Here is a 19,617-nt window from a genome sequence, read left to right as displayed (position 1 = left end):
GATGACAAGGTGTTTGAGGTAGGGATTACTTCTTAGGCTGGGCTTTGCGTGGCCAGGCTGCCCCTGAGGTCCCATTTAAGTATCATTCATGCACAACCAGAGGTTTGGGCAAAAGGTGCTGAGTGGCCCAGCTCCCAAAGGCCACCCATCATCCACCCCATGCTTTAAACTTCCAGACACTGGACATCTTCCAGGAAGGAAGGGAGCCGGGAGAGTGGTCTTTTCACTGCGGCGCTGGGTTTGCTGAAATCCTGTTTATTTTTTTAGGGGAGTGCCCAATTTATTTGCCCCACTTAAAGGTGGTAGCAGGGAACCTGGTGAAGAACAGCACGTACCAAACCCTGTGGCTACCAGGGCAAAGCTTTGGCTGGAGATGGGTGCCCTTGGGAAAACCCTAGGAATACGGCACAGGCGCCTTTCTCCCACATCCTCTGTCTCCCTAAAAAACAGAGAGGAGGAGTGAAGTCCAAATCATCCCAGCTGTTTCTAAACAGGATGTTTATCTACACCTCATGTGCTGGAGGGGGGTGACAGGGACAATTCAGAGCTTCTCTGCTCGGAGTCCTACTCCAGAGTGTTAAACCCGGGGCGGGGAGGGAAGGGGCACAGCCGGACGGGGTTGGTGTGGAGGGGGAAGGAGGACTTCGGTTCCCCCGGGGGCTCCGGTTCCCCCCGCGGCTCCCAGCGCGCCTCGCCTTTGTTCGGGCAGGGCTGGAGCCGAGCGGCCGCGGGGCGGGGGAGGGAGGGGGAGGAGGGCTGGCAAGCCCGAAAAGGCTTAAAACCCAACTCCAAGAACCACCCAAACACAACCCCAGAACTTTTTGGTTTGTTATTTTTTTTTTTTTCCCGCTCTCCCTTCTTCTTTTTCCAGGAGAAAAAGTAAAGCGAGAAACGAACACGAACATAAAACTCAAAGGGAGGAAAAAATAAAGCAAATAATAACAAAACCCCACCTCGCTCCCCACCCCTTCGCGCAGACCCTGCCCCCAGCCCGCCCCACGCCGCGCAGAGGGGCCGCGGGCGCGCAGCCGCCCGGCTACCCCCCCTTCCCCTCCCCTCCGCCCCCCCCGTCCGCTCCCCCCCCTCTCCGCCACCCTCCCCGCGGAGGCGGCGGCAGCGGCGGCGGGAGCGGCCCCGGCTCCGGCCCCGGCCCCGGCGGCTGCTGCGGCTGGGGGGAGGCGGTCGCCGGTGGCCACCCGCCCCGCATCCCTCCCGCCCCGCATCCCGCCGGCCCCAAATGGATTATCTGCGGCTGGTGCTCTCCTGCCTCGTCCCCCTGCACGGCTGCCTGGCTGCCGGGAGCGCCCCAGGTACCGGCCCCTTCCCCGGGGAATGGATGGGGGGCGGGGGGGATATATCCCCGGGGTTGAGGGGGCTGTGTGTTTTGGCAGGTGGTTCCCCACTCCCCGCCGGAGGATGGGGGACAGGATAGGGCTGGGGGCGGAGGGGAGTTTGATCCCAGTGGGAAATTGGGGGAGATGGAGGCTGGGTGGGAAATAGTTGGCGTGCTTGGCGTGCGAGGGGCACGTCAGCCCGAGTTTCTTCTGCTGTGTTGGACGCGGCCGGTTAAAAGTCCAGAGCGGGGGCTGGCTTGGGAGGGAAAAGCGGTGGTTGGGCTTGTTGAGCTCCGGGAGGGCTGCCTGAGGGCTGCCCAAGGGCTGCCCAAGCCTGGCTGGCCACCCACCCAAACACTGACGCGTGAGCAGGATGCTTCGGCCCTGCCATGGTCATCAACGTCATCATTGTCCTCGTTGAACCGTTGGCCTCCACCTTGTCTCCGCAGAGCTCCTTCTGTCCGGCAAACTCAGTGAGTATGGTGTGATCGTCCCCTTCAGCGCTGACTGCCGTGGCCGCTTCCTCTCACACGTGGTGTCTGGCGAGGCGGCGGTGGGGATCGGCGAAGCCGCTTGTCCCCCAGCCCCGCGCCCGTCCCACCGCCGTATGCCCCGCAGCCCCCTTGATGAGTCCCCCCAGCTCCGTGGGGCCCGCGGCCGCTTGCTCTACTTCAATGTCACGGTTTTTGGGAAGGAGCTGCACCTCCGTCTGAGGCCGAACCGACGGCTAGTGCTGCCGGGCACCGTGGCCGAATGGCAAGAGGACTTTGAGGTGCTTTTCCGAGAACCCCTCCAGCGGCGGTGCCTTTTCACCGGCGACATCTCCGGCATGCCCGGGGCGGCCGTGGCCATCAGCAACTGCGATGGACTGGTAAGCTCGAGGCCGGTGGGGAGGTTCACGCGTGCTTGGACATGTTTTGGGGTGGTTTTCTCTTAAGAGGTGGATCGTGGTGTCCCGAAACCTGATTTTTTGGTGATGCCTTGGCTGTACATGTCCCCTTTACTGGCTGGCTGTTGCGGGCTCCCTTTCCCCACATGGCTTACAGCATAAGTGGGGCATGGCGCCGCGCGTGCACGCGCTCTGTCCCTCTTTCGAGGCTGCTATATTTATTTAAAGGGTTTGGGGGAAAAAAAAAACCCAAAAAATTTGCTTTACCCCATGACTGGGCTGCCCCTTGCCCAGAGGTGGACCGCAGGATGCCGTTGTACCCCCTGCCTCTGGGACAGGTACCCACGCTGTGGGTGATGCTGCTTTATCCTCGCCCACCCGTGTTTTACCTCGGGACCACCTCGGGAACTTTTTTTCTGCATTTTTCCACCTCTTCAGTGGAGCTGGGCAAGCACGAGCACCTCCCAAAATCACAGTCAGCGTGTGGTCTTGCTCCTGCTCAGCATCTTTTCAGGGGAGGACCTCTTTCTTTTTTTGAATTGGTTTTTTTTTTTTTTTCCCTAATAGCTGACGTGTTTGGAGCCTTTTTGGCTTTCTCAGCACAGGGTGAGCACAGTTCAGCGTCAGTGATTTACTGCCACATCGCTTTAATTACTTTAAATGGCTCTGTTACCTCCTTAGCCCCAGCGTCTGGTCTGCCTGTGGGTTTCCTACCTTTGATATGCTTGAAGAATCACTTTTTTTTTTTTTTTAAATTTTAAAATACCTTTGGCCCACTGCCCTTCAAACTTCCTTTAAGCCAATTTAGTTCTGATTTTAGTTGCCAGCGTTTGCTCTTTTCTCCTGGTACTGCTTGAGGTTACTCCTGGGTCAGAGCAAACCTCATGTTTTGCTATTTTTTCTATCTTTCTTTCTTTTTTTTTCTTTCTGTAGTACATCTTTTTCAGTTGTTTTATTCTGGGAGCTCCTTAGCCGGTTTTGGCTACTGGCACAAACAATTTGGCATTCCTTTCTTTTTATACAGCACCCGGTGTTACTGTATGAGCAGAAATGATAGAGCAGCAGGGCTAGAAATACCCATGCCGCCTAGGTATAGTAGTCTGTGGATGGTTTTTTTCCCCCCTCCACCAATTTTAGCACATAATCCACACCTTTTCTTTCTTTTTTTCTTGTCTTTTCTTTTTGGTTTTTTTTGGAAATTGGAGCTGTGAACTTGCAGAAATTCCTCCCTCCATGACATGGATCACGTCAGGATCACTGGTAAAGCTGTGAAAGTGTTAAAAGATCTTTCCTACAACTGTGGGAAGCGACTGGTAGTACTGTGCCTGGAATGAAAACCTGTTTGGGGTTTATTTTATTACTTTTTAAGCGTGCGGGTTACCTTGTAGATATAAATCCAGTTTAGGATGGAGTTGGTGCTGCAGGATGCTTTTGCGTGTGGGTTTGCGCATCCGTACCTGTCTCGCCATTCGTGGTACCCTCTGACCTGAAGAAGCATCTCTTCCCCGCCACCCCCCAACCCGAATCAGCATCTCAGGATGCTCGCTTTGTCCTTCTTTACCTTTGTTAGTCCCCGAGGCAGCCAGGTCTTTGTGTGGGGTGGGGGGATCAGCTGGGGCATGTTGTGCCGATCATGCATGGGGCTTCGGGCAGTTGGCGGGTCCCAAGTGCTTCCGCAGGGCAGTTTTGGTGTGTCCCCATTTCCGGAGCTTTCCTGGGACGCACTGTAAGCATCGTGGTTGCTGATGTGGTGTCTCACAGATGTTTTATTTCTTCATGTAGAGCTCCAGCAGCTTTAGGGGGGAGGAAAAAAAACCCCAACTCTCTATATATATTTAATTTTTTCCTTCTCCCTGCAATATATTTATCACTCCTTGATATGCACGTACCCTGGAATTGCTGTGGGATTTTTCTGAACTTACCAGTGAGTTTCGAAAGGGGATTCTGGCTTTTGTGCATCCCAGTGCTGCATGTGTGGGAGGCATAGGACCATGCTCGATTGTAGGAAAAAGCTCTGCGATGCTGCGGATGGAGGCTGTGTACACAAAGAGATTGCACTGTGTTTAAATGGAGACTGAGATTATAAATAATGAGGGGAAATTTAAAAAAACCAAAAACAACCCACCACAACCCAGTTCTCGAAGAAGAGACTTTCCTAAATCCATATTTAGCCATGGAAGTGAGCTGTTTTTTTTTTTGTTGTTGCACATGCTAACCCTGTGGCACCTTCTGGAGCTGTTACTTGCCATGGGCATCCACGCGTGAAAATCCAGCTTTATTTTTTTGGCAAGGGTGTCCCGTGCTGGGGTGGGAAGATGCTGTCGTCCATAACATAATTTCCAATCTGATCCAAGCCACCAAATTCCTAACTGGTAAAGTAGCATTAGTCAGAAATCTCCCCTGGCAGGCAGCATCTTGCTGCAGCAGAGGCATCCCATCCTGTCTTTCTGTGCTGGCTTTAGCAGCGGGTGCTTGACCTTGTTCCCTCGCGGAGATGGGTAAAGATTTATCATATTTGCTTCCCATGGCTGGTTTTTTGGGTTGGTTTTGGTATTTCCCCCCCCCACCCTCCTTTTCCACCTTGCTGCTCTCTGGGGTTGTTTGCACCAAACACCAGTGTGATGCAAACTGTGGAGCCAGCGCTTTCCCTCCCTGTCGCCCTGGCCTGCTTCGGATGGATGGGTGGCAGCAGATAAGCAGAGCACAAAAGCTTTTTGGGAACGGTAATTAATAGGGAGAAACATCTCCCCCCCTGCCTCATAACGATGTCCCAGCACAAAAAAGTATGGCTTTGCCTTCTGGGATTTTCCCTGCAACTCCGGAGGGTTAATTTTGGGAATTAAAAAAAAAACCCAACAACAGCAGAACCCACCCTGTGCTGATTTAAATGCCTGGAGGGTGGGGCATCCTGGGATGCTGCTTTGGGTGGGAATGGAACGCGTGTGGAGGGTGGTGGTTTTGTTTTCCTCGCCAGTGAGCAGCTCTCTCTGCATCCTGCTCAGCGCCTTACCTGAGTTTCCGACACCACCTGCCTGGAAAAGAGCACAAATTGACAGTCTTGGTGGTTAATTATCTCTTGTAATTCCACATTCCCACATCACGCACACAGAGAGGTACCAAAAAGTGACCGAGCACCCCTGTGCCATGCATCCCTGACACAGATCCACCCCACTCCTTCCTCCCCTTCCCCAGTGCCCTTGGCAGGCCATCCCTCGGTGCAGGGGACTGTGCCTCTTTTCACACAGCCCAGCTTTCTGGGACTTTGTGTCCAAATTAAGTGTGAACCGCATAGGAAAAATACATACTACTCATGCAGCTGGATTTCTCCCCTCCTCGGCTCTGTTTGCTTCTCTGGCTCAGCAGAGTGGCTTTATTAATTTTTCCACATTTCAGCAGCGTTGAAGTGTCAGAATTTCCCGAATTCCTGGGGGAGTTGGAGCTTTTTACTCAGTGGTGATGGAGTTGTCACTTACCCAGTGTGCTGAGCGAGATAGATATCCCTCCATCTCTCCATGTCTCCATCTCTCTGTCTCTCCGTCTCTCCATCTCTCCGTCTCTCCATCCATCCATCTTTTGTATAAATATATAGATAAATATATATATTAAAATATATATATACATCTCAAAGCTGGTGCTGGGCCAGTTCATCTTGAGAACATTCACCCTCTGCGAGCTGGCAGAAAATGAGTTTGGAGTTTTCCTTGAAAGAAACAACAGAAAATTAATAGTTTTCCCTTCTTCCCAGTGGGAAGCTTCCTAGTTTGGGAATCAACCTTCACCAAGAGCTAGACAAATCAATAGCAATAGTCCTGCCTTGCCAGACCTCAGGTGGTTGGGTATTACTGTTGCAGTTAAACCAAATAAAATTGGGGTTTGGGAAGCAAATCAGTCGTGGAGGATGGGACTGATCTGTTGGTAGGAGCCCATGGAAAGCTTATCAGGGCTTTTTGGGTGGTGCCTGGCCTCTCTTGCTGCCTCCCTACCTTCCGAAATACAACATGAGCTGCTCCTTTTTTATTTTAAGACTGAGCAGGTCCGTGCATGCCTCTTGCAATGGTGTTCTTGGGGTGGGGTTCCCCGCCCCCCGCTGTAGTTTCCGTTCCATTTATTCCGCCGTGCTGATCGGATGCACTCATGCATGTGAGTCCTCGCGGTACCCGCTTCGCAGGTCCATCATTGCCGGGGTCAGCAGCATGTCACATCCCGTCTTTGGGAGAAAACACGGGCGAGAAAGTCCGGGCTGCTTTATTTCTTGAGCCACATATAATTAGTCACAAGGCACAGAGCGGCACAAACCCGAGTGGGCCGTGGCTGGGGACTGGGCTCTTTCATATTTTAATCCGGCCTTGCCCCAGCGCAGCGGCGCAGCTTTCCTCCAGCCACCTGACTCAGCAAGTCCCCCGGCTTTCGCCATAAACCGGCTTTGGGGCACCTCACCCTGGGCAGAACACCCCGTGGCAGGGATGCAAGGGGGTGGCAGTGTCCCAGCAGACGTCACTCTGGGGTAAGGTTTGCTGCTGCTGTCTCTGGGTCAAAATGGGATGCTGGCAGTGGTACCGTGCCGGGTGATTTCAGGTAGGAGGATAGGCTGAAAGAACTGGGGCTGTTCAGCCTTGAGAAAAGAAGACTGGGAGGGGATCTTATTAATGTTTGTAAATATCTCAAGTGTGGGACATAAGGGGAAATAGCCAGCCTCTTTTCTATGGTCTGTGGGGACAAGACAAGGGGCAATGGCTTCAAGTTGAAGCATAGGAAGTTCCGCACCAATATGCAGAAGAACTTCATGGTGAGGGTGACAGAGCACTGGAATAGGCTGCCTGAGGGGTGTGGAGTCTTCCTCTCTGGAGATATTCAAGACCTGTCTTGACACCTCCCTGTGCGACCTGTCCTAGGGAACCTGCTGTGGCAGGGGGGTTGGACCCAATGGTCTCTTGATGTCCCTTCCAACCCCTACAATTCTGTGATTCTGTGAGTGCCCTTCTGGCTGGGATTTGTAGGGATGTACAGGCTGGAAGGGTGTTAGTTGGTGGGAAAGGATCAGTGTAATTTGGGGGTGTAAGCTCTGCAATTGGTTGCAATGGCTGTGCCGGATGCCCAGCGTTCTGCCCTCCTAGCTATTCATTTTTGTGCTGACCCCCGGGTGCCTGCCATCCCTTACCGCCTAATAAAAAGCAGCGGCTGGGACCTGCCCCGCTGTCATGAACTTGCCCTGCACTGCTGGACCCAACCTGTGGACTGACTCCTTGGCTTGATCTCTGCCTCATCACCACCGCCCTGCCTGGTGCCCCATACTCCTAGTTGAACTTGGCTGTGGTCTTCATCTCCTTTGCTGGGGCTGGTGGGACAAGCTCTGGCTGGAGACATCCTTCCCTGAGTGACCTGAACGTCTCCTCTAGGAAGGGCCTGAGATACGTGTGTCAGACAAGTTGATCCCAGCACACCCGCCCCGTACTTTAGATTCCTTGGGAAGGAGGCGAAACAAAACCCGGCCAAAAACCTGCTTTCCAGAGAAGTTAGGCAGCTAGTAAAACCCAAGCGGAGCAGGAAATTCGACGAAGGAATGGAGCCAGGTTGGCTGATGCCACGATGAATGCGGCAGTACGTGAGTGCCAAGGGGATCCGATGACCCGGGAGGGCTTGGAAGAGCCCCAGGTTTGCCTGGCTGTTGACAGAGCCCAGCTCACGTCTCTGTGCAGAGTACACACACACACACACATATATATATATATAATTTTATTGTGTTTTATTTGATGAGAACGGTTCCAATACCCCAGCCCCAATGAGGACTCAGCGCTAAGTATGCGCTGTCAAAGCTTGTGCTAGAAGAACAGATCCATATGTTCTGCCTGCTTCCCAGGCAGCTATTCGGCAGTGCGGGCAGCTCCCGAGGAAGGAGCATGCGTGCACGCACGCGATGGGGGGAGCTGTGAAAAATGCTGGAAGCCAAATCCTTTTCCTTGCCTGAGGTCTGATTTCCTCCCTAGCACTGTGAGGATGAGGATGGGGAGGGTGCAGGGAGGCGAGGTGGCATGGGAGCCTGTGCAGCCTGTATCTCCTGATGCGTGGTGTGAGGCAGAAGAACTCGTCGCTGAGGAGAAAGGACTGTTTTCTGGCCATATAAAGATGGAACTTGAATCGTGGCCAGGTTGGGGTGTTTGGGGTTTTCTTTTTTTGGTTGTTTTTTGGTTGCTGTCCCCTCCCCACACCCTGGTTCTTTTTATTTCTATTTTTTCCCACCTACAGGAGAAATTAAGGGTTGTAATACATGGGCACGCTAATGGATCCATCCCAGTGTCACAGAGTAGCGCCGAGACCCCTGGCTTATTTGGGATGCTTTTCCCCTTTGCTTTCCTGTGTGCCCTGCGTCAACCTCTAACTAGTACATTGAGCGTGTGTGTACATGTATACGTGTATAAAACCAAGCTTTTTAAATAAAAACACACTTTTTTGTGTGTGTTTTTTTTGTTTCCTCCCCCTCCCCCCCCTTTCTTTGTGGAGTCCAGGCTGGCCTGATTCGGACAGACAGCAACGAGTTCTTCATCGAGCCCCTGGAGAGAGGGCAGCAGGAGACGGAGGAGCATGGGAGGGCCCATGTGGTATATCGCCGGTCAGCCATCCGTCAGGATGGTGCTGAGCCCCACCAGGACCTCCACCCCGAAGGTGATGGAATCTAGTCTTTCCCAGCACTTGATAACAACTATTCCTTGCTGGCGGAGGGTTTCTCCTTCCTCTTGCCCCTTGGCTCATGCACCCTGTCCTGTGGCTCTAGGTTGGCTTTAACTGGCAAGTTGGGTCATCAGCGAGGAGAGAGGAAGGAAAACATAGGGGTTTTGCTGGGAACTTTGAGATCCTTCAAAATTAGGATAAGATTGGATGAGTTATATGAGTCCAGATCTCCTAAATGGGTGTGATTGGGCCCATGAATGATCACATCAGCCGTGGGACAGGAAGCAGAGTTGTGAATTGTGAAGGGGTCAGGAGGGGCCGGACTTGGTCCAGATTGGCTGCTGACTGTAGTAGGTGCTGAAATCTTGTTCCAGTCATCTCTACGTTGTGAAATATGGCATTGATTTGACTTTTTAACAGAGGATAGAAGCCTGTCCTTTTCCCAGCTTTTGTAATTTTGCTTTTCTAGTGCCTTATCTTTTTTTTCCCCCTTCTTGAAGGGAACATGTGGCTTTTTTTTCCCCTTTTTTCTTTTTTTAATAGTGTCCCTTAGCCACATGCTGCCCTGGGCATGAATAAATCACCTGCTGGCTTCCCCTCTCACCCATGCAAAGCTGAGTGCACCCAGAAGTGTTTACAAGCATGGGGTCAACGTCATGTGAAACTGCTCTATAAACCTGTTTATATTTACACTCTACAGGCATCAGCCTTTCCTGGTGTTTATTCACCTCTCGTGGCACTGCAATTGGCTTCCTGGTCTTTAAAGAAGTTTAAAAAGTTATCCAGGGTGTGCTCATTGCTTTCAAAGCTGACAGAATCACAATTGAGAGCTTCAAAGGGATTGCGGGGTGATGGGGTGGAGGGGTTGCAGGACAATGGGGTGGAGGATGCTCTGGCTGTTGCTGTCTCCTCTCAAGGAGCAGCCCGCAGCTTCACACATGTCCTCCCCAGCTACCTACCACCTCCCCAGGTGTCCCACCACCACCCAACGCGTAGGACTGTCACGCATAGCTGTGTCTTTTAGTGCTGGTCCTCCTGATTCAGACCCATTTCCCCTCTGTATGATGAGTGAGCTGCATCATCAACCTGGTTGGAGTTAAACATCCTATTTATTTTTTCTCTGCTTGTTATATGGGTTTTTTTGAGTGTCACCTTGGTGTTGAGTCACCTCACTTGGCTGTCCCTCTTTCTGCCCCCAGTTCCTGGCATGCGGGTGGTGGGTGATCTCCCCAACTCCCTGGAGCTGATGGCTGGGCAGCTGGGTGATGCAGAGCGGAAGAGGCGCCATGCCAAGAAGGACAACTACAACATCGAGGTCTTGCTGGCTGTGGATGACTCTGTTGTACGCTTCCATGGGAAGGAACACGTCCAGAACTACGTCCTCACCCTCATGAACATAGTAAGACTTGGCTTGGGGTGGCGTGGCCTTCTACCCCTCTCTTCTGATGCTGCAAATCTGTTACCATGGCGGGGGGTGGGGGCAGGGTGCGGGCAAAAAAACCCCCAACAAATGGGTTGGGAGGGGAAAAGCTCTACTGGAAGGGTTGTCCCTTCACTGGGACAGCCAGTTCCGGCATTTCATACCCATGGCAGATGGAGTGATGGAAAGCAGAGCCCTTTTACATTCATCTTCGTCATGTTCCCATGGCCAATGGGATCATCTGTTTCCCCTGGCCCGGAGCATCTCCTCCTCGTGGCTGAAAGCTCAGTGAACACTCAGAAAGGGAATGGTTGGCAGCTCTTTAGTTTGAAATGACGGTATACATGGTTTATTTTGTGGTTACAGTGCTTATCCTTTATTTTTAATAGTATTTGTCGGTTGGGGGGAGGATTTTTATAGGTAGGTTGTTTTTTTTTTGGAAAGGAATTCATATCCCTCCTCCTGTGGCTCTCCTCTCCCGTCCTGGTTCCCTACGCTGCTCTTTCTTCCCTTTTTTTAAGATAAAAATGTCCATATCTCCCTGCTCCTGAGAGATGTGGGAGGATTGATATTAATTCAGGTCTTTGTCTTGCAGGAGGCACCCGTTGAGGTGTCCAAATGTCTGCAGACAGGGCCAGCCACCACAGGCTTAGCAGCCGAGCGTTAACGTGGCTGATCTCAAATAGAGATGATGCTGGTTTTAAAAAGAAAATGCCCTTGTTGAGGTGTTTTATTCTCTGGTGCATTATCCTGGTACCCGGGATTCTGGGGCCTCCAATACAAGAAAGATATAGAACTCTTGGAGAGGGTTCAGAGCAGGCCACGAAGATGATTAGAGGGCTGGAGCATCTCTCCTACAAAGAGAGGCTGAGGGAGCTGGGCTTGTTCAGCCTAGAGGAGAGGAGAGGAGAGGCTGTGGAGGGACCTCATTGCAGCCTTCCAGTCCCTGAAGGGAGCAGAGAAACAGGAGTGGAATCAGCTTTTCCAAAGGGCAGACACATCCTCCTTTGGAGACAAGGAGGATGAATTGAAGCTGAAGTAGGGAAGGTTTAGATGAGATATCAGGGGGAAGTTCTTTACAGAGAGAGTGGTGAGGGGCTGGAACGGGTTGCCCAGAGAGGTGGTGGATGCCCCATCCCTGGGGGTGTTCAAGGCCAGGTTGGATGGGGCCCTGGGCAACCTTGTGTAGATCCAGGCCTGGAGGTTGGTGTCCCTGCCTATGGCAGGGGTGTTGGAGCTCTGTGATCCTTGGGGTCCCTTCCAACCCAGACCAGTCTGTGATCCCATGATTCTGTGATACCCATGGCAGGATGCTGTCTGCTTTAAATTCGGTCTCTGAAAGTTTCTTCCCGTTGCTTGTTTCTGCAAGGGGGAAAGCCGCAGGGTTCCTTGTCCTGACCCAGGGCTCTTCCCATGTTACGAGGCTTGGAGGTGATGTCATTTTTCCTTTCCGATTGGGGAGGTTGGCAGAGGAAGTGGGGGAGCACAGGGAGGGGATGGATGGTTTGTCAGCTCTAATCAAAAGATTGGTTTTCAGGCGCATTTCATGGTTTATTCCCCACAGGCAGGACTTTTCAGGGAGTGAATGCATGGGATGCTGTGCTGGGAGAAGGGAGGACCACTGCCTATTCAAATAAAGGCAGTGCTGGAGACTTTAATGAATTAAATAAGGAGGGGGGGAAGCAGCATCAATAAAAGAACGGTCGGGAGAGGGGAAACCCAGGATAATGCAGGCAACAAATACTTCCCCCAGTATTATTTCCTTCTACACATTCTTCCCCCTCCCCCCCACTCCCTTCCCCTTCTTTCTTTCTGGGTTTTTCAGCGCTGGGTTTTCTTTCCAGCTTTGCCGTGACCTCCGTGCGCCTCCTCTTCCCCTTGGCGCCGTCTCGTTTCCTTACCAGCTCAGATTGCCTGAAAATACCTGATTCAGCAGGAAAAAAAAAAAATTAAAAAAAAAAAGCAGCTTTCTGGCCTGGATGGCAAAGGGAAGAGGAGGATGAGGGGAGGAGCCTGCTGGGACCACACAGCTAAACACTAATCCCATTAGTTGGAGGCAAGGCGGAGAGGCTTGGCTAACCCTCTAACGAGGAAAGGACTTAATGAGCTGGGCTGGGGTATGCCAGGGAGATGCTGCGTGGGAGTCAGTTGGGAGAGCCTCCAGGAGTCTTTTCCTATCACGATTATATCCCGAGGAAAGGGGGCGGTGAGCATGGAAGTTGATAATAAACTTCCCTGGCCTTTTTTGGGGGTGGTGGGGGACACAGACCCCTTCCCAGTGCTGCGTAGGTAGGGTCCTGGGGCTCTCCCCTGAGACACAAACCCTTTTATTGGGAACTTGGTGTTGACTGAAGCTTGGTGATAAATGATTCTTTGTGGAGAACATACATTTTTAAATTTATTTTTTTTTTAAAATCCAACCCCCCTAAGCCCTTACTCTGTCACCAGAAACATGCATGCCGGGCTTTTTGTTAACTGGGAAGCTGATGTGAGGATGACTGGTCTTTCTGTGCACCTAAGAGCATCCCCACCAGTTCCCAGCCTGTGTTCCCAGCCTGCCATTCCCATTCTGGCTTGGAGGCTGCACTGGAATTTTTGGTAAAGGTGAAGTGAATGGCACTAGGTGGATCATAGGCTTGGAAAATGCATCCTGACTTCCCCTACGAAGAGAGGCTGAGGGAGCTGGGCTTGTTCAGACTGGAGAAGAGAGGGCTGCAGAGGGACCTCATTGCAGCCTTCCAGTACCTGAAGGGAGCAGGGAAACAGGTGGGGAATCAGCTTTTTAAAAGGGTAGATAATGGCAGGACAAGGGGGAATGAATTAAAGCTAAAGGAAGGAAGGTTTAGATTAGATACTAGGGGGGAGGTTTTTATAGAGAGAGTGGTGAGGTGCTGGAACAGGCTGCCCAGGGAGGTGGTGGATGCCCCGTCCCTGGGGGTGTTCAAGGCCAGGTTGGATGGGGCCCTGGGCAACCTTGTGTAGATCCAGGCCTGGAGGTTGGTGTCCCTGCCTGTGGTAGGGGTGTTGGAGCTCTGTGATCCTTGGGGTCCCTTCCAACCCAGACCAGTCTGTGATTCTATGATGATTCGATATCTTTCTCCTTCTGACTTCCCACTGCTCGCTCCCCCAAATGCTCTTAAGGCTGGGGGGTGGCACCACTCAGGGGAGATAAGCTGGGCTTGTGGGTTTAATTAAGCCTGGCCCCGGAGTCCACTGGTTTGCAGGGATTTTGTAGGGTATCGCCTGTGATTTGGTTGAAGATGCAAAGGCACCCATTGTTTTGGGTTACTCAGGAAACCCCCGTGAGTCAGAGCCCGCTCCAGGCTGGGACTTGCCCAGCTCCTCTCCAGCACATCAGCCGAATTACTGTTTTCCAAGGGGCTGAGTAACAAACACTGCTGCTGAGACCCCACTGAGGAGAGGGTTGGGAGGTGGGGAAGAATTAAAGTAATTAAACCTCTGGCTTTAATTTTAACCTGGGATCATCTGAAACAGCCCATCATGGCAAGAGCTGTGATGAAACTGAGAGTCTTGGCTCTGCAGAGCCCATCTCCATCCCTCAGCATAGAAAAATGTGGATTTTGGGGGCGGGGGTCAGCCCTCGCAGAGGGGTTCAGGGTGGTGAAGTCCATGCAGCGAGCCCCAAAAGCCGGTCAGGGAGTTGTTGCCCCAGAAAACAGGCTTGGGGCATATGGAAACCGGGCGAGGGAATAAAAGAAAGGAGCTTAAAGATGACTTGGCTTTTCTGAGCAGGCAAAACGGGGTTTGGAAATGTCAGCTATTCTGCTGGTTTGGCAAATTCTTCTCGTGTCTGTCTGTCTTTGTTTTCCTTTCCCTGAAGAACGGCGAGGTTTAGAGGCTGCCAGTGCGGTTTGCTGTCGAGATCTGGCGTCTGGGGCTGCAGACTCGGGGCCGGCCAGAGGTTTGCAAGGGATTTAGGTAGGCAGCCTTGGTTCATCCCAGTGCCACAGAGGGGCTGGGGGGGTGTGTGCAGTGAGGGGATGCACTTGGAAAATTCCTCAAGCACGGGGTTTTAGTAGAATGTCACTTTTATTCTTTGGAAAATGCTTGTGTTGTCCCCTTGGCATCACAGGGCTGGGGACTTCAGAGTTGTCTGCTGGGGAGGAGGAGGAGGACAGGGGGGCGGTCCTGCAGGCTGGTTGTTCTTGCACAGCAAGCCCTAAGGGCTGGTCTTGTTCAGGAGGAAAGAAATGCTCTTTTAGATGAAGTAGGAAAGCATTTCTTGCCAGGTGATGGTATTACACGGGCCGGGCATCCAACTACCTTGGGTGAGACAATGGGAAGATTTTTTTTATCTCATCTTTCTTCAGGGTGGTAGGTGCCCTCCCCAGAGCCCTTTTTTAGGCAGGTATTTTCTGTGGGTGGGGGGAGGCAGATTTTCTTTGAAGATGTTGGGTTGTTTAATGGCATCTTGAGGGGGCAGAAAGAGCCGATTCTACAAACTGCTCTTTGAGCTGATTTCCATCCTCTCTGCCCACCTGGACCTGCACCGGGATGGGTCGATGGGCAGCAAGTGCTGAGCCCTTTTGAGATTTGGGTTTTTGGGGTTTTTTTTTTAAAGTTTTTTTTTTTTTTTTTCCTCCATCAATTATTTATATTTGGCTATTAAGGGGAAGTTGGTAGCCTTGGGCAGTCTGGTCCCACATCTGCTTTCTGAGTTAACTGTAAAGGTCGCTGCCAAGCTGATAGTGGTTAGGTCCAGGTCCCTGCCAAAATGCTGCCTTCCTTAGATGAAACAGGGTGCGGGGGCACCATTTAGGGTTAGCCCTTTCAAAGGAAGATAAATCCCATCTTGGAATAATACAGCATCCTAGTGCCTAGAGAGCTGTTTCTAAGATGTTCGTGGTCTGGCAGCTGTCCAGAGATGTTTCTCTATCAAGGTGTTAATGAGTTTAATCATCAGTGCTCCCAAAAAGCATCGCTGCTCCCAAATTTTCTTTCTCCCAGGGTAACTAATGTTGGCTGGGGGTGCACAGTTTGGGACAGAGAGGTCTGAGAAGACCTGGGGACTGTTCGTGAGTGGTGCTGGTGGGACGAGACATGAAGAGGGGTACAAGGGGTAGGTCAGATGTCACGGACTGAAGCTCTTGCCCCAACTTCTCCTCTGTGCTTCTTCCTCTCTTGGACGTGATCTTCCTCTTCTCCTGCTGGGTGATGGGCTGTCTGGGAACATCCTCTCCTGCTGCTCATGGGACCTGCTGAGCGTCCTGCTGGAATATCCCATGTGGTGGGGAGGGGAGAGGTCTGTGTGGTTCCTGTGAGTGCTTTGCATCATGGCAAGGTCCAGCAGTGGCTTATCTGGGAGCTGTAGCTGGAGGAGAGGTCCCTATGGCAGGAACACAGGCTATCCTAACGGATCGGTGGCCCTTAGGAGCAGAATGCTGGTGTATGAGGCGCCTGATAAGTGCTGGCGGTGAAAGAACATGCAGAAATATTTTGGAAAGGGAAGGAAAGGGATATGTTTTCCCCCTTGTTCCTTGAACCATCCCCCAGGTCCAGCTCTCCAGCATGTTTCTGCTTTCTGCCTCTCTCCCCTTTCACGTTACCTCTCATATGACATGTGTTGAGGCTGGAATATTTGTGTAAGGGGTCAGACTCCCAATGTGGAACTTCTGCTCAGATGTGGGAGTGCTCAGATCCGCTGACGTGTTCTCTGGGATGCCCCTGGGGATGGATACAGCCCCGTTCCGGGATGGATGCCTCGTGCTTTGGTGGGACTTGTAGGTATGAGTAACGTTTGCAGCTGCGGCACCGACCTTGCTTCCATCCATCGATGCACACCCCAAAAGCTAATTAAAAAAAAAAAGAGTTAGCATCAGAGGAAATCCATCATATTGGCCTTATTCTTACAAAAATGCTTTAAAAACAAAATCCTGGTGTGATGTGAAGGAGCATCCCCACCACCGTTAGCAGGGGTGAGCTGAGGATGGGTTGTACGGGTGTTACCTTTCCACGCTGATGAAGAAATGATCCTGTGGGGCTTACAGCTGGTGTATCGAAAGGGATGTGTTAATGAGGACGGACTGGTGATTGAGTTATTGATTAATTATTTTTAAAAAGAATTTTAAAATCTGTTTTTAGCTATATTCAAGACATGGCAGGCTTGGGACCTGCATTAATTATCTGTAAAGCTCAGAGCCGCTGTATGGCAGTATTGGTTGTCCTGGGGGAATGTCAGCGCTGGGTCTCTGGGTTTAAAAACGGCTTGAGTGGGTGTTTTAAACAGATGTGTAGCTTACACAGGGGGACTTGTAGAGCAGTCGTGCAGCCAGGGAAATGGCTGGCTTGGCTTTGGGCAGCAGTTGTCACCCAACTGAATGTAAGCTTACAAAAAAAAAAAAAAAAAGGATTGAGGGGAAAAAATAGAGAAACTCCATAAATTTGGCCCTATAATATTAAATTAGACTGGAAAGCTGTGATGGAGCTGAGGCAAATTATTTCTGCCTCGGATAAAGTCAAAGACTCTTTAGTTTGACTTCTTCGAGTTCTGCGGTGAGCCCCCTTTGTGGCAGTGTACATTTTGGAGACTTTTTTTGGTATAAAAAACCCTTCTCTTGTTGGGGTGGATGATGCCATTGACCATCCAAGCCACCCGTCCTGGGAAAATCAGGCTAATTACAGCTTTGCTGTTTTGGTTTATGGTTTTTACATGGGAAAATTAAATAAAAAAAATTTTGACAGCTGATGGTGAGAGGAGGGAGGTGAGATCTTTGCACATTTTTTTTGGTATAAGAAAAGTCCTGTTCTCAAAATCAAAAGGTTTTATCTCCCTGGGGCTGTACTTTCACATGTGCTTTGCAGGTGGGATCTCCTGCTCTTGCATGGGTTTATGGCTGCTTGCTCTCGGTCTGTCTTTGGTGCCTGGGTCATGGGGACTTTTGTCATCTGGATGTCTTTTGCTCTTGGTGGCCTGTAGGAGTGGGATTTGTTTATTCATCGTGGAAGGGAAAGGTTACAGCTCATTATTTCCCTTGCAGAGTCTTTCTTAACAGCCAGCGTTGATAGGTATCTTACTGACTCACAAGCCCTCCCGCGTCTTCTTGTTGTGTTGCCTTCTCCTGGGGTTTCTGAAGCGGGAGGTCAACTTTGACTCACTGGTGTAACTGAGTAATGCCCTTCCTTTGATTCGATCGCTCGCCTCAACTGAAAAAGCCACTTTTTTCTTTCCACTGCATCCAAGGTTGCTGGAGTCTGAAGTGTTTCTTTCCATCTGAGGAATTTGTACTCCTAAAGAGGGGTGACAGCTCATTGTGAGATGCTCAGCCAGTAGAGGCAATCCCTGTGGGAAACGCAGTCCTCCTCCACTCTCTTGTTGGGGTGGATGATGCCATTGACCATCCAAGCCACCCATCCTGGGAAAATCAGGCTAATTACAGTTTTGCTGGTTTGGTTTATGTTTTTTACATGGGAAAATTAAATTAAATAAAAAAAATTTAAAAAGCCGATGGTGAGAGGAGGGAGGTGAGATCTTTGCACATGCTCATGTGTGGTCTTGGAAAGAGAGATGGGATGCTTGAATGTTGGGAGCATAGAGGACAGGAAGGGCTTTGAGAGGTGGGATGGTCCTTAACTTCTTCTCTGTTTTATTTCTCTCCCCTCTTCAGGTAGATGAAATTTATCACGACGAGTCCCTGGGCGTTCACATCAACATCGTGCTGGTCAGGATGATCATGGTGGGATACCGCCAGGTAAATATGGCGGGATGAGGTCCAGGAGGAGGTGCTTTTTGGGCTGGCCACTGCTTTTTGGCTGCTTTCTCAGCTTGAGCCCTGCCCTGCGAAGGAAGGAGGGCGGCTGAAATGCGATATAGATCAGTAGGCGTGCAGTGATGCTGTGGCTTGTGTCTTATCACCATGATATTTAGCATTTAGGTCATGGGACAGAGGTGGCTTCCCAAATTGGTAGGAGATGGCTATTAGTGTGGAGGAGCCGAGCCCAGGTTCTCCTGCATCCCAGCCTTGACTCAGAATCCCTGGAAGGCTTTGCTGGCTGTCCTACAGCTCTTGGGCAGGAGAGGCACAGGAAAGTTTCATGCAGTTTCTCAAGTGGCATTTGTTTTTTGGTGGTGAGCCCCTGTCCTACATGAAACATTCAGGCAAAGGTATTAATGACTCAACAGAGTGATGGCTCTGTGTGTGGTCCACAAATAAGACTCATTATGTCTTCAGGGGATAAAAAACCCTACTTGCTGCAGAAATCTGCTTGGCTGGCGGAAACCCAAGGCCTCTTAGAGACCCAGGGATGTTTGAAGACAAGACCTCGGCTCAGCACTGTTTTAGGTGTGATGCTTCCTGAGTGTATCCTCCTGTGGCTTTTTGTCTCCCACCTTGCACTTCACAGGATAAAACCTCCGTGGCTTCCTCTTAAGGGCCTGGGAAAGGGACAGGATTTAGAATCATAGAATGTGTAAGGTTGGAGGGGACCTTGAGAGGCCATCTAGTCCAACTCCTCTGCAGTGAGCAGGGACATCTTCACTAGGTCAGGTCGCTCAGAGCCCCATCAAGCCTGATCTTGAATGTCTCTGGGAATGGGGCCTCCTCCACCTCTGGGCAACCTGTGCCAGTGATCCACCAGCCTCATATTGAAGAACTTTTTTGTAATATCCAACTTAAACCTCCCCTGTTTGAGTTTAAAACCATTACCCCTTTTCCTATTGCTCCATGCCCTTGGGAACAGTTCTTCAGCTTTCCTATAGGCACCTTTCAGGGACTGGAAGGCCACTCTAAGGTCTCCCTGGAGCCTTCTTCAAACTGAACAAACCCAACTCTCTCAGTCTGTCTTCATAGGAGAGGTGCCCAAGCCCTCTGATCATTTTTGTGTCCTCCTCTGGATGCACTTCAACAGGTCCATGTCCTTGTGCTGAGGGCTCCAAAGCTGGACACAGCACTCCAGGTGAGGTCTCACCAGAGCGGAGCAGAGGGGTAGAATCCCCTCTCTCAATCTGCTGGCCACACTTCTTGTGATGCAGCTTTCTGGGCTACAGATGGCGCACTGGTAGCTCATGTCCAGCTTCTCATCCACAAGTACTTTCCAGCACGTCATCTCCTAACCTGTATGGATAACAGAGATTTTCCCGACCCAGGTGCAAGACCCTGCAGTTTGTTACTTTTCTTCCCAATGCTGCAGCTCAGCAGATAATCACCTGAGAGCTTCGTTTATTTGTGAGAGCACAATTTATTTGAGGTATTTTATAGACCATAATTTTTAAAAATGCTGACTTTTGAACAGGGAAAAAAAAAAAAGATAAAGATGAAGGACAAGGTGACTGGTGTAAACCACCTAATTTC

General features: G+C 51.0%; 1 protein-coding gene across 1 annotated transcript in view; it reads left to right on the top strand.

The window, feature by feature from the left end:
• Nucleotides 1–1,237: 1,237 nt before the first annotated feature.
• The window catches only part of ADAMTS14 (ADAM metallopeptidase with thrombospondin type 1 motif 14), a gene marked incomplete at both ends in the record, with an annotated part of 32,511 nt that continues 14,131 nt past the window's right edge, over nucleotides 1,238–19,617 (top strand). The window contains 5 exons of the mRNA XM_084265555.1: nucleotides 1,238–1,310; nucleotides 1,784–2,205; nucleotides 8,727–8,883; nucleotides 10,089–10,288; nucleotides 17,935–18,018. Coding sequence (XP_084121681.1) covers nucleotides 1,238–1,310; nucleotides 1,784–2,205; nucleotides 8,727–8,883; nucleotides 10,089–10,288; nucleotides 17,935–18,018 — 936 coding nt within the window. The remainder of the gene's footprint in view (nucleotides 1,311–1,783; nucleotides 2,206–8,726; nucleotides 8,884–10,088; nucleotides 10,289–17,934; nucleotides 18,019–19,617) is intronic.

The sequence above is a fragment of the Gallinula chloropus genome (genome assembly GCF_964237585.1).
Source record: "Gallinula chloropus genome assembly, chromosome: 5".
NCBI classification, from domain to species: domain Eukaryota; kingdom Metazoa; phylum Chordata; class Aves; order Gruiformes; family Rallidae; genus Gallinula; species Gallinula chloropus.
Note: the sequence above shows the minus strand (reverse complement) of the source record. Positions and strands in the feature narration are given on the sequence as shown.